This window comes from Octopus bimaculoides, chromosome 2 (genome assembly GCF_046866305.1).
Source record: "Octopus bimaculoides isolate indiv1 chromosome 2, ASM4686630v1, whole genome shotgun sequence".
NCBI classification, from domain to species: domain Eukaryota; kingdom Metazoa; phylum Mollusca; class Cephalopoda; order Octopoda; family Octopodidae; genus Octopus; species Octopus bimaculoides.
The window spans coordinates 135,404,029-135,418,210 of NC_142929.1; the positions used below are offsets into that span (position 1 = coordinate 135,404,029).

The following is a 14,182-nucleotide window of genomic DNA, read 5'->3' on the forward strand; positions in this document are numbered from 1 at the left end:
GTTACTAAACAGGAAAATAGTTACCATTTATGTATTTTTCAAAATAATTATTTCTTATGTAGGAATTTAACATTTTGCATAGTTAGAGTTGAGATAAAATAAGAAATTGAGTCATTTATATATTTTGAAAAAGGAAATATGGATATAAGTAAAGATAGAATAATAGATTCCTACCAGGAAATTGAAATAAGATCACAAGTTTTGTTCATTGGTAACATACTACTGTACTACAAACATTTGCCAATTAATATTGACTATCATAATTTTATTTTGGTTTGTTTCTAGTGTATACCACTTCTGATATTTAGTAATTTCTATGTCTCTGTTTTACAGACATATGATTTTAAAATGAAGACAATTGCTCTGAATGAATGAAGAGAAATATATTCAATATACTAAGGCCTTATGGCAACAAGTTGGCAGAATCGTTAACATACTGAGCAAAATGTTTAGCTGCATCTCGTCTGTCTTTACATTCTGAGTTTAAATTCCACCGAGGTTAACTTTGCTTTACATCCTTTCGGGGTTGATAAAATAAGTACCAGTTGAGAACTGGGGTCAATGTAACTGACTTGTCCCCGCCCCATAACTTGCTGACCTTGTGCCAAAATTTGAAACCAATATTAGTTACCATAAGATGCAAAAGTCACATGACTTACATACAGTGGGAAAACGAGAAACTGTGAAGTATTCACCTGTCCAAAGTAATAGAAATAAATCACTTCCAGCAAGAAATTGAAACCAAATTGCCAGTTTCATTCATTGAGGCCTTCTCATTGTACACCAGTATGTACCTACCAATGACTATTTATAGATGAAGGAAATAATTGGGGAAATTTACGATATTATGCCTTTCTCTGTGGCATTGGTACTATAAGTAAAGTAATTTCATCTGGGAATTGAAATCAAAATTGTTGCTGTCTTACACCCACAACGTTTATATTTCCCAAAAAATAATTACTTACAAAGGCATGAAGCTTCAGATTTATGAGAAGTTACTATGTTCTTACATTTTCCCAGAAATTCCATTCTTGGAATAGAACAGGTGGTAAGTCAATAACCTGACATGACACCTAGTTTATTCCAAGAATGAAACAACACAGAACAGGTGACATAGCAGACTGTTGATAAAAACAATCATATCATAGCACCCGTGATGTATTGAAGTTCCTGAGACGTGCTATGGTAAGAATAATTTGCATGTTCTGAATGTTAATGTATTTAGCATAAATTATTTTTGATCATCTTCAAGAACCACCCACATTTCTATATACATAAGTGCAAGCATGCACCTTGGCCAAGTGTCTTCAAATATAGCTTTAGGCTGACCAAAGCCTTATGAGTGGATCTGGTAGCCAGAAACTGAAAGAAGTCCATTGTGTGTGTGTGTGTGTGTGTATATATATATATATATATATATATATATATATACTAGCAGAAATACCCGGCTTTGCCCGGGTTAAAGAGAATAATGAAATCTAAAAACGCCGTCTAGACTACGCAGCCCTCAACTGTTAGTAGCTACAATACCATATTTCTACATTAATAACTCTCCAATCCATGCCAGCATGGAACATAGACATTAAGTGGAATGCCAGTCTCTCATCTAGGAGGGCCTTGAAATCAATGTTACCAACTGGGGACTATGTGTGTCGCAGTGATAATAAAAAGACTCAAAGGAGGTTTGCAACGAAATAATTTTACTCAACACTTTGCAAGTGAATCAGTGGAGGCAAAGGTGCGTCTCATTTACTCGACAATTTATGCACCACATTGCAGAAATCACAATGTAAGTATATCTGAAAGGGTAGTCTTACACTGTTGTACCGTTGAATTACAAATAATGCTCATCTATTATGTTCGGGTTAAAATTTCATCAACTTCAAAAATATATGAACTTTCATGGGAGTTATGGCCGTTATACATAGAATATAATTTCCAAATTTCATGAAGATACATTCAGTACTTTTGACGTAGTTTTGGATAAGAAAACAAATGACTAATGTGTGTGTTTGTGTGTGATGGGTGTATATATGTATAGCTATCTGTATGCATGTATATATATGTATATATGTGTACATATTACATGTACATCTATATATATATATACATCTACACATATGTATATATATACATGTATGCATATAGATCTATATCTTTATATATATCTTTACATATACGTGTACATATACATGTATATGTATACATATACATCTCTTTCTCTCTCTTTCTCTCTTTCTCTCTCTTTCTCTCTTTCTCTCTCTTTCTCTCTTTCTCTCTCTTTCTCTCTCTCTGAAAGTATCTGTCATTACAGTATCGAAATGTGATTGTTTCAGTTAGTGGAATAACGTGTACATATACATCTATATGTATACATATACATCTCTCTCTCTCTCTCTCTCTTTCTCTCTCTTTCTCTCTTTCTCTCTTTCTCTCTCTTTCTCTCTTTCTCTCTCTTTCTCTATTTCTCTCTCTTTCTCTCTCTTTCTCTTTTTCTCTCTCTCTCTCTCTGAAAGTATCTGTCATTACAGTATCGAAATGTGATTGTTTCAGTTAGTAGAATAGTTTCATTTTTAAAGTGAAAGTATTTGACATGAGTGTTTTTGTTTCACTTTTGACACGTAATACTTAAATAGTGGAGGAGATATTATGTTGCCGTGGGCTCGAACCCTAAGTAAGGCATGTGTAAAATTTGAATGAAATTGGTTGCGTAGTTCTCAAGTTTTAGGGATTCGCACAGACAGACAGACAGACAGACATTCTCATTTTTATATATATAGATATATGTCATGTAACTGACATCTAAAAAGCACCGTTCGAGTGTCGGGCCTCACAGAGGCAATGACCGAGACTTTTGGCATTAAGTTGTGCTTGAGAAGACCCATGAAGCCAAGTAAAATCACAGTCATGGAAGATAGTGGTGTCATGAAAAGCACCCATGCCGGTGGCACATAAAAGCACCCATTACACTCTCAGAGGGGTTGGCGTTAGGAAGGGCATCCAGCTGTAAAAACCATGCCAAATCAGATTGGGGTCTGGTGCAACCTTCCAGCTTGCCAGCCCTGGTCAAACTGTCCAACCCATGCCAGCATGGATAACAGATGCTAAATAATGATGATGATGATATATGTATACATATGTGTGTGTATATGTGTGTGTATATATATATATATATATATATATATATATAACGTGAGAGAGTTAGGGGTTGGGGGTTCAACCCACTAAGGGATAGTATCTATCCAGTATACTGCTGGGAGGATACCCAATTATTGCTACACTAGTGCTGGGTTCAGCATATTATCCTCCATTTTCTAATTGTTATATATATATATACATACATACATATATATATATATATATATATATATATATATATATATATGACTAGCAGAAATACCCGGCTTTGCCCGGGTTAAAGAGAATAATGAAATCTAAGAAAACAAATGACTAATGTGTGTGTTTGTGTGCATGTGTATGTGTGTGATGGGTGTATATATGTATAGATATCTGTATGCATGTATATATATATGTATATATGTGTACATATTACATGTACATCTATATATATACATCTACACATATGTATACATATACATGTATGCATATAGATCTATATCTATATATATATCTTTACATATACGTGTACATATACATGTATATGTATACATATACATCTCTCTCTCTCTCTTTCTCTCTCTCTCTCTCTCTCTCTCTCTCTCTCTCTCTCTCTCTCTCTTTCTCTCTTTCTCTCTCTCTCTGAAAGTATCTGTCATTACAGTATCGAAATGTGTGGGGACTATATGTGTCGCAGTGGTAATAAAAAGACTCAAAGGAGGTCTGCAACGAAATAATTTTACTCATCACTTTGCAAGTGAATCAGTGGAGGCAAAGATGAGTCTCATTTACTTGACAATTTATGCACCACATTGCAGAAATCACAATGTAAGTATATCTGAAAGGATAGTCTTACACTGTTGTACCGTTGAATTACAAATAATGCTCATCTGCTATGTTCGGGTGACCCTATAGCTACGAATGGTACAACTGTATTCGTCTTTGCTTAGGAAAAATGACTAAATTGTGGGTGTGAAGTCCCCATGAAGGGGTCTTTGTAACTTCTAAGAAGAAGAAATTTTAGAAATATTACTTTATTTGTGTGTAATTTGTATGGTTAAAATTTCATCAACATCAAAAATATATGAATTTTCATGGGGGTTATGGCCATTATGCATAGAATATAATTTCCAAATTTCTTAAAGATCCATTCAATACTTTTGACGTAGTTTTGGATAAGAAAACAAATGACTAATGTGTGTGTTTGTGTGCATATATATGTGTGTGTGTATGGGTGTATATATGTATAGATATCTGTATGCATTTATATATGTGTACATATTAGATGTACACCTATATATATATATACATCTACACATATGTATACATATCCATGTATGCATATAGATCTATATCTATATATATATCTATACATATACGTGTACATATACATGTATATGTATACATATACATCTCTCTCTCTCTCTCTCTCTCTCTCTCTGTATATATATATATATATATATATATATATATATATATATATATACACACACCATTAAAGTGAAAGTATCTGTCATTACAGTATCGAAATGTGATTGTTTCAGTTAGTGGAATAGTTTCATTTTTAAAGTGAAAGTATTTGACATGAGTGTTTTTGTTTCACTTTTGACACGTAATACTTAAATAGTGGAGGAAATATTATGTTGCCGTGGGCTCGAACTCTGCAAGAAGTTAAAAAATTTTTTTGACTAAAACACAACCGGAACCCTAAGTAAGACATGTGTAAAATTTGAATGAAATTGGTTGTGTAGTTCTCGAGTTTTAGGGAAACACACAGACAGACAGACAGACAGACAGACAGACAGACAGACAGACAGACAGACACACATTCTCATTTTTATATATATAGATTACATGTATGTATATGTGTGTGTATGTTTGTGTCTCCTTATCTAGATTTTGAATGATAGTTGTAAGTGAGTGACACTGTCATATTATAAGTGGTGTTGTTAATTTCTAATCTTCTGCAAAACATGTCTGGTCATGGAGAAATATTTCCTTGTTTGGAAACAGGTGAGGGTTGATGACAGAAGGTCCATCCTGCTGCAGAAAATCTCCCTCAATAAATTCCTTCTGACTGATGGAAAAAGGGGTGGGGGTGTTAGGATAACGATGATGAGGTTGATATATATATTTTCCTATGTTATTTTTTAATTCAGTAGTTTCATTTCTAAAGTAAAGTCTCAACATTTTTGGTCCCTATACTCTGCACACCAAATTGATTCACAATGTTGATTCCTTATGAAGCCAGAAATTTTTTGTGGGAAGACAGAAAATGGGATGCTGTGATAGTCATGCATTTTCTAGGGTGTTAACGACATGAAATATGTAAAATATGGAGCAATTCCAACTGGGGCTTGAAATTGGGTTAAAAACAAATGAATTGGAAATTCTGTTACATTTTATTAAAATAAATTTGCAATGTTTAGAATCTTTACTTGCAACAAAAGAATAAAAAACACCCCAAAAGAATTCCACTTGCTAATGAATACTCTAGTAATTAGTATTTAGGAGTTAATTTCAGAAGGAGGACAGTATTGTGAAACAGAAAGCCTGTTTTTGTTAAGAACATCTTACCTCCACATGACGACAATGATATTGTGTCATCATCAGGAGCTGGTTGACACTCTTCTAGGTGTAATTCTGAAAATAAGATGAAATAAGTTATGGAAGTTGAAATAAAAACATAAATTTAGTTCTTTAGCATTCAGATTACTCCAATAAACATAATGTTTGTTTATTCACATTGTTTTAAATTAATCATGCACTATCTTCTAGCTTTGAGATTTCAATGATGTGATTGCTTATTTTTAGAATGACATTGTAAGGTAGGAGTGAGAGGCCAAATCTGGCTGGTCTGAATATAAAACAGGTAGAGTATTTAGGCCAGATATGGTTGGTTTAAATACTAAAAGGTTAAACTTAAGAAGAATGTTATTACACCCCCTCCTTGTTTCTCCTGTTCTTCTTAACACAAATTCAGTCCCACAAGATTAGATGAGACCGTTATAGGATGTGTAATGTAGTTCAGTACAAGACAGTGTGGTGTTACATCGCAGGTGTTGTATAGCAGTAAAATATAATGTAGTGTTGCATAGTTGTAGAATGTAGCCTGGTGTTGTATAGTTGTAGAATGTAGTGGGATATCATTAACAATTCAAAAGAGAGGAGTGGAGTATGATCATTTAAATTCACAATGTCATTTATGTGCACAATGTTAATATGGATATGAAAAATATCACAGAGGGAGAGAAAGAGAGCAATAGACCTCCATTGACCAGGTGCGACAGCCTAATGTGCTGAGATGCCAATGAGGAGGAACTCATCATACTTGTGTTTCATTTTGGCTTGGTTTAATTGGCTGGATGCTTCTCCAAATACCAACCACTTTAGAGAATATACTGAGTGCTTTTTGTTGTGGCACCAGCACTAGAGGAGTATCATTTCCTCCACAAGACTAAAGATCACCACAAACTCACACTTTACAGAGTACATTGGGTGCATTTTTCATAACAGCAGTACCGGTGAGGTGGTAATGTCCTCAAGGACATGGCCAGTCATATAATATCATATGATATTGTTTTGCCTAACTCTGAAGTCTATTATATTTTTTCATACTATACATCTTTGAAGGGATTTTCCCTGGACAAAAAAAAAAAAACACAATTTCTGGCCTTTAAAAAACCCACATATGTTAAGTATGTGGTACTCATAATGTTTATACTGTGGGGTTTTTTCTATTGCATGACCTGAATTGATTCTATTCATGCAATGCTACTGCAAATCAACAAATAGTTAATACACTATTTGTATATACTTCAGATTAGACATTTCAATTTCATTTTGGAATTGACTCAAGTGCATGAGATTTATAAGCTGTAAATACAGTGAAATACATATCTGCTACTCTCGTGATCACTTCTGGGGTAATTCTGTTTCACCTAGCTCTGAAGAATATTGTTTTTCAAACACTATGTGTCTTTAAAGGGATTTTACCCAGCGAAAAAAGACCACAATACAAGTATGTGGTGCTGATAATTTTTACATGTCACCTTCCTGGCACTTGTGCTGGTGGCACGTGAAAAGTCATTCGAGCGAGATCGTTGCCAGTACCGCTGGACTGGCTCCTGTGCAGGTGGCACATAAAATAAACCATTTTGAGCGTGGCTGTTGCCAGTTCTGCCTGACTGGCCTTTGTGCAGGTGACACGTAAAAGCACCCACTACACTCTCGAAGTGGTTGGCGTTTGGAAGGGCACCCAGCTGTAGAAACTCTGCCAAATCAGATTGGAGCCTGGTGTAGCCATCTGGTTCACCAGTCCTCAGTCAAATCATCCAACCCATGCTAGCATGGAAAGTGGATGTTAAACGATGATGATGATAATGTGTGTGTGTGTGTGTGTGTGTGTGTGTGTGTGTGTGTGTTTTATTTTAATGCCTCTTAGTACCCAAGGGACATGTAGAGTTTATTTAGTACATGAAGAACATTATAAATAACAGCAAAAATATTGTAAGTATATTTGTAACAAATGGTTGTGTTAATTTTGAAGACATAAATATACATAAGTTTCATAGGTAATATAACAGTGCTCCCTCTGTTTACATGATAGATTGCTTCTGTGTCCGCATGCAAACCAAAATCATGTAAATTGGGGGAGATATGTTTTTATTGATATTATTAATAGAAACAGAAACAAAATTTAATCAATCATTTATTGAAACTGGAGTAATAGATACAATTATTATGTGTTAACAAATACTGAGACCCCCTTCGGTCATGACTGACCATGGGATTGCACTTAGAAAGTTACCCTCCCAGGCACAAGTCCGGGCAAGGATGTTTATGGAAGACCAGCAGTTGCCCATGCATACTGGCCTCCCATCTCCATGCCACCAGTGTTATCCAAAAGAAAAGCAAAGGGGCCGATTCAGCTTGGCACCTATGATGTCGCAACTCATTTCTACAGCTGAGTGAACTGGAGCAACATGAAATAAAGCGTCTTGCTCAAGAACACAACACACAGCCCGGTCCGGGATTCGAACTCACAACCTCACGATCACAAGCTCGACACTCTAACCACTGAGCCATGCGCCTTCACTTGTTAACAAATAACCACACTTAATAAGGAACACTTTCCCCACAAACACATCAAGATAACTCCTACTGGCCTTGCAGCGTACCGAACCAAGGGACATAACTCCCAACCTAATCCCCTAGCACTTTTTCATTTCACCATCTTTTTCACAGCAGCTGCAAACAAGATGTGTTAATCTCTTTGACAATAGAGATCAGTCACCATATTCTCTTCCATATCGGCTAACTCTGATGAGTGTAAGGTTATATAATTGGATTGTAATCCTTTCACGAAACCAATTAATAAGATCAGCCGAGATGAATAATATATGATACTGTACATTTCGGATAATACACCCACTCTATTGACAGATATATGAGTGCATCTCTTTCCTGACTTATGGTCTCTTAGATGACTCATGTATATATGCTTGTAGATATAGGCACAGATGTGTGTGGGAAATGAGATTGCATCCCAACTACAGAGTTTCAGGTTCTGTCACATGGCATGGTACCTTGGGAAAGTGTATAGCCCCAGGCCAACCAAAGCCTTGGATTTGGTAGGCAAAGTAGCCTGAGTGTAGATGTGTGTGTGTGTGTGTGTATGTGTGTGTCCTTGTTTTGACATCATGTGATAGTTGTAAATTAGTCTTACTGTCATATGATTCAGTTTCAATATTCTGCAAATCCTGTCTGGCCACGGGGAAATATTATCTTGTTTGCGAACAGGGGAGGGTTGGTGACAGGAAGGGCATCTAGTTGTAGAAAATATCTGCCGCAGCAAACACCATTTGGCCCATACAAGCATGGAAGAATAGACATTAAAATGATGATGATACACACATACAGTTATATACACACACGCACACACACACACACGAACACACACACACATACACGGACACTCTAAAGAGAATTTGAACAGTTATACTTTATATTTATCAAATAGTATATTGCTGTTTATGGTATATGATTGGTCAGAGAGTTACCATTGATTTCACATCTTTTATTGCACTTAGTAATACTAACGACTCAAACATGCTAGCTGGAAGCACATGGCATCTTCAATGCCCTAAAAGGGTTATGAGTTTCTGGCAGCATGTTTGGTCAGTCATCAGTATTGTGCAACAGTGGATGCAAAACCAATAGTAATTTTTTAAGTGGTGATATACCTTAACCAGGAATATACTACTCAATAATATAAAAGAATATATATATATATATATGTATTTATAAATTTATAAACAAAGGGCGTAGGAGTGGCTGTGTGGCAAATAGCTTGCTAACGAACAACATGATTCCGGGTAAGTGTTGACCAAAGCTTTGTGAGTGGATTTGGTAGACGGAAACTGAATGAAGCCCATCATATATATGTATGACCTGTTGAGGCAAGTGAAATTGAAATCGAACTAAATTCGACGACTGGCACCCATGCCAACGTTGTCTCCTTCATTGGATACGAAACTCAGCTTGCAAAGACCTGTTGGGGCAAGCGAAATCATGATGGCACCTGTGCCCAGCGTTGCCTTTCTGGCACTTGTGCCCACAGCATGTGTAAGGACTTTTGAGCGAGATCGTTGCCAGTGCCCCTGGACTGGCTCTTGTGCAGGTGGCACATAAAATACATCATTTTGAGCGTGGCCATTGCCAATATCACCTGACTGGCCTTCATGCTGGTGACACGTAAAAGCACCCACTACACTCTCGGAGTGGTTGGCGTTAGGAAGGGCATCCAGCTGTAGAAACTCTGCCATATCAGATTGGAGCCTGGTGTAGCCTTCTGGTTCACCAGTCCTCAGTCAAATCGTCCAACCCATGCTAGCATGGAAAGCAGATGTTAAACAACGACGATGATGATGATGATATATATATATATAAATAAATTAGGAAACGTGAAACAAAAAAATGAGGTAGAAGTGTTCCACAGCTTGTAAAGTGTGAAAAATGAATAAATGAAATAAAATATAGTAAAAATTCAACTGAATTCATGCTGAGAGGAAACTGTGCAAACTAAGAACTTTGTAAACAAATGGGCAACTGTCTATAAATAATTATTTGTCTAAAATACTAACTACTGTCAACTTTACATATTAAATAATAAACACACTGTCATTGTAACTAGGCCAATCTACTCTCTTAGTAGTTAAAACTGAACAGTGACAGTTTTGATTAGCTTGTCATGAGCAGACAAAAGCCAGAGATCATTACTTTGAGGTTACATGAAATTATTTACATAATAATGTATATAATAAGCAAGGTCTACTTTGTGTTGATTTGATAAATTGTATTGTTTTTATCTGTGGAGGCACGTGGCTTAGTGGTTAGAGTGTTGGACTCATGATCATAAGACTATGATTTTGATTCTTGGACTGGGTGATGTGAGCAAAACACTTCATTTTATGTTGCTCCAGTCCACTTAACTGGTAAAAAATTAGTAATCCTGCAATGAACCAGCATCTAGTCCAGAGAATGAACCAGCATCTAGTCACAAGAGAAATTGGGAAACCACATAAGTCCAAAATCATCTGTAATGTAGACTAACCATTGTTGTTATCTAATTTGAGAGCATTGAATCAAAATATGGGATCAAAATTTACACATCACAACAAAATATTTTACATAATTATATTTATAAGACTTATTGTATTATTTCTAATAATGATACAAAACCACACATTTATAAGGGAGGTTATATTCATGACTGGTACTTGTTTAATCAACAACAGAGGGACAAAAGGAAAAGTTGATGCCAGAAGGAAGGATGACGAAAATTAAATATTGTTGTGCAGGCATAGTTGTATGTTTAACAAGTTTGTTTTGCAACCACATGTTTTCAAGTTCAATCCCACTGAATGGCACCTTAAGCTACAATTCAAAAGAGACAAAATTGAGAAGGAGAAAATTCTTTCTACTATAGCTTCAGGTTGGCTAATACCTGGTTAATTAATATTTACTCGATGGAAATTGTACAGAAGCCTGCCATGTGTGTGCTTCTGCGACTTTGCATTGATACCACTAAGGGAATGATGACATTTTTTTATGTCCCACATATGTAAAATGTCTGGCAGCTTGCAGTTCCAAATGCAAAGACCAGTTGAGTAAAGAAAGTATCTTACTTGGAAAGCAAGTAAAAGTCAGCTTCAGTAAGGGCGTCCTACCATAGAATACTGCCCCAAGAAGTCTTGTCCAATCCATTCTAGCATGGAGAGTTTTATGTAAAAATCATGGTGGCGATGGTGTTAGTGGTGAAAGAGAACAAGGAAGTGATACTATAAATATTCCCAACTACATGGTTCCAGGTTCAGTCCTACTGTGTGGCACCTTGGGCAAGTGTCTACTACTATAGCCTTGGGCCAACCAAAGCCTTGTGAGTAGATTTGGTAGGCGGAAACTGAAAGAGGTCTGTTGTATGTATATATATATATATATATATATATATATACACACACACACACACACACACACACACACACACATATATATATATATATATATATATATATATATATATATATATGCATGTGTGTGAGTCTTTGTGTCTATTTTGGCACCACCACACTGATTGACAACCTGTGTTAGTGTGTTTATGTCCCTGTAACTTAGCAGTTCAGCAAAAGAATCCAATAGAATAAGTACCAAGCTTTACAAAAAATGAGTACTGGGGCCAGTTCATTCAACTAAAATTCTTCAAGGTGGTACCCCAGCATGGTCACAATCTGATGACTAAAACAAGCAAAAGAGTAAATTAAAAATTCAACCAAAACCATGCTAAAAGAACTGTAAACCAAGAATCCTGTAATTAGTGCAAGGGTCAACTGTGGATGCAGATATTTGCCTAAAATACTAATTACTATCAGCTGGTGGTGAAGAAGGAAAGAATTTAGTCCAGTGCTGTACCATTTCACTACTTTATTCTTTTCTAACCTAGGCACAAGGCCCGAAATTTTTCAGGAGGAGGCCAGTTGATTAGATCGACTCCAGTATGTAACTGGTACTTAATTTATTGAACCTGAAAGGATGAAAGGCAAAGATGACCTTGGTGGAATTTGAACTCAGAACGTAATGGCAGACGAAATACCGCTATGCATTTCACCCGGCACACTGACGTTTCTGCCAGCTCACTACCTTCTATTCCACTACTTTATTACAACATTAATAAGGTTCAGAATGAATCACAATAAAACAAATGTAATTTAGAAAGTGAGTTTTCATTTCTTTAGTTTGCAAGTGTAAAGTATTATTAGCATCATAATCTCTTTCTGAGACATCAGTAACCGACCAACATTCATTGCATTTTCGGTATTGTGCACTCTCTGTCTCTCTCTCTCTCTCTCTGTCTCTCTCTCTGTCTGTCTGTTTATCTCTCTCTCTCTCTCTCTCTCTCTCTCTCTCTCTCTCTCTCTCCTTAAAGAAGTAGACTAAGTACAGGAAATGTAATTTGATATTTCTGTTATATTCTAGCTTTTGGAAACCCTCATTAAAAAAAAAAAACCAACTTGATGCATGATTATTTTCAGAGTTCTCATTTATATGTAGAATTGTCAAGAAAAATTTGTGACAGTTTCTGCAAATACTTGGCGTGTGTTTTTTCTCCATGTCTTCATCATATTAAAAAATGGGTTTTCAGTAAAATATGGAAGGAAATTTAAAGCAAACATATTTAACCCTTTTGTTAATTATTTTCAAAATAATCAAGAATTTTGATGGGGTAGATATTAAAAGGATTAAAGAAGATCCTTCTTTTGTTATACTCCCTAACAAATTGTAGTCTGACCCTTAGTTGTTGTTTTGTTGTTGTCTAGCACCAAGTCAGTCCTAAAAAGATCTATGATCAAAATCTGAATGCCATGACCATCATATCTTTCTTCAGGGATAATGTATCTGGGACCATTATCTAATAAGCCCTTCATTTTTTTAAAGATACTCTTTTACTCTTTTACTTGTTTCAGTCATTTGACTGCGGCCATGCTGGAGCACCACCTTTAGTCGAGCAAATCGACCCCAGGACTTATTCTTTGTTAGCCTAGTACTTATTCTATCAGTCTCTTTTGCCCAACCGCTAAGTTACGGGGACGTAAACACACCAGCATCGGTTGTCAAGCGATGTTGGGGGAACAAACACAGACACACAAACATACACACACACATACATACATATATATATATACATATATACAACGGGCTTCTTTCAGTTTCCATCTACCAAATCCACTCACAAGGCTTTGGTCGGCTCAGGGCTATAGTAGAAGACACTTGCTGAAAGTGCCACACAGTGGGACTGAACCTGGAACCATGTGGTTGGTAAGCAAGCTACTTGCCACACAGCCACTCCTAGCAGAAAATAATTTTGAGGAGATTTGTATACTATTCCTAGCAGATAGAGCTACCATGCAGAGACTCCCTCATTAGCTTGTGATCCCTATTTTTGTTCATGATGTGAAAAACAAGGTTAAATAAACACCAGAGGTGCTTTGCCTCCCACAGACCCTGCAGGTGTTATTCAGAGGTTTTGCAAACACTTCTGAATTCCTCACAATGTTGAAAAATCTTCTGTATCTCCAACAAGTATCTCAGAATCACAAGGGTTTCACCTTTTAGCCTGTGTGCTTCACCTGAGTGATGCAGCAAGGACTCAGTCTTCACTTGCAGAAGGGTTCACTCAAAATGTCTTTCTCTCTAACTCTAAATTTGTTTCCCCTCACAAGAGACACTCCTTTCTAACCTAACATTCAATCATGGCTTATAAACATAGAAAACAACAAGAAATATTATAACTATCCTTCTGACTCAAAGCCTCATCATCTTCATCTTTTTAATGTTTAATTTTCCGATGCTTCCATGGATCAGATGGAATTCACTGAGGCAGATCAGCTACAGGTCAATGCCTTTGTTTTCACCAACCATCACCTATTTCCAAATAAGGCATTATTTTCCTAAGACTGCACATGTTTTCACTGTAGATTGGAAACAAACGACACCACTTGTGTGATGG

The 14,182-nt window shown here is 36.2% G+C and overlaps 1 protein-coding gene across 2 annotated transcripts in view; it reads right to left on the reverse strand.

Moving 5' to 3' along the window:
• The window catches only part of LOC106882931 (uncharacterized), a 152,513-nt gene that overhangs the window by 17,110 nt on the left and 121,221 nt on the right, over nt 1–14,182 (reverse strand). For both annotated transcript variants that reach the window (XM_089347745.1, XM_089347746.1), the window contains exon 5: nt 5,695–5,760. In XM_089347745.1, coding sequence (XP_089203871.1) covers nt 5,695–5,760 — 66 coding nt within the window. The remainder of the gene's footprint in view (nt 1–5,694; nt 5,761–14,182) is intronic.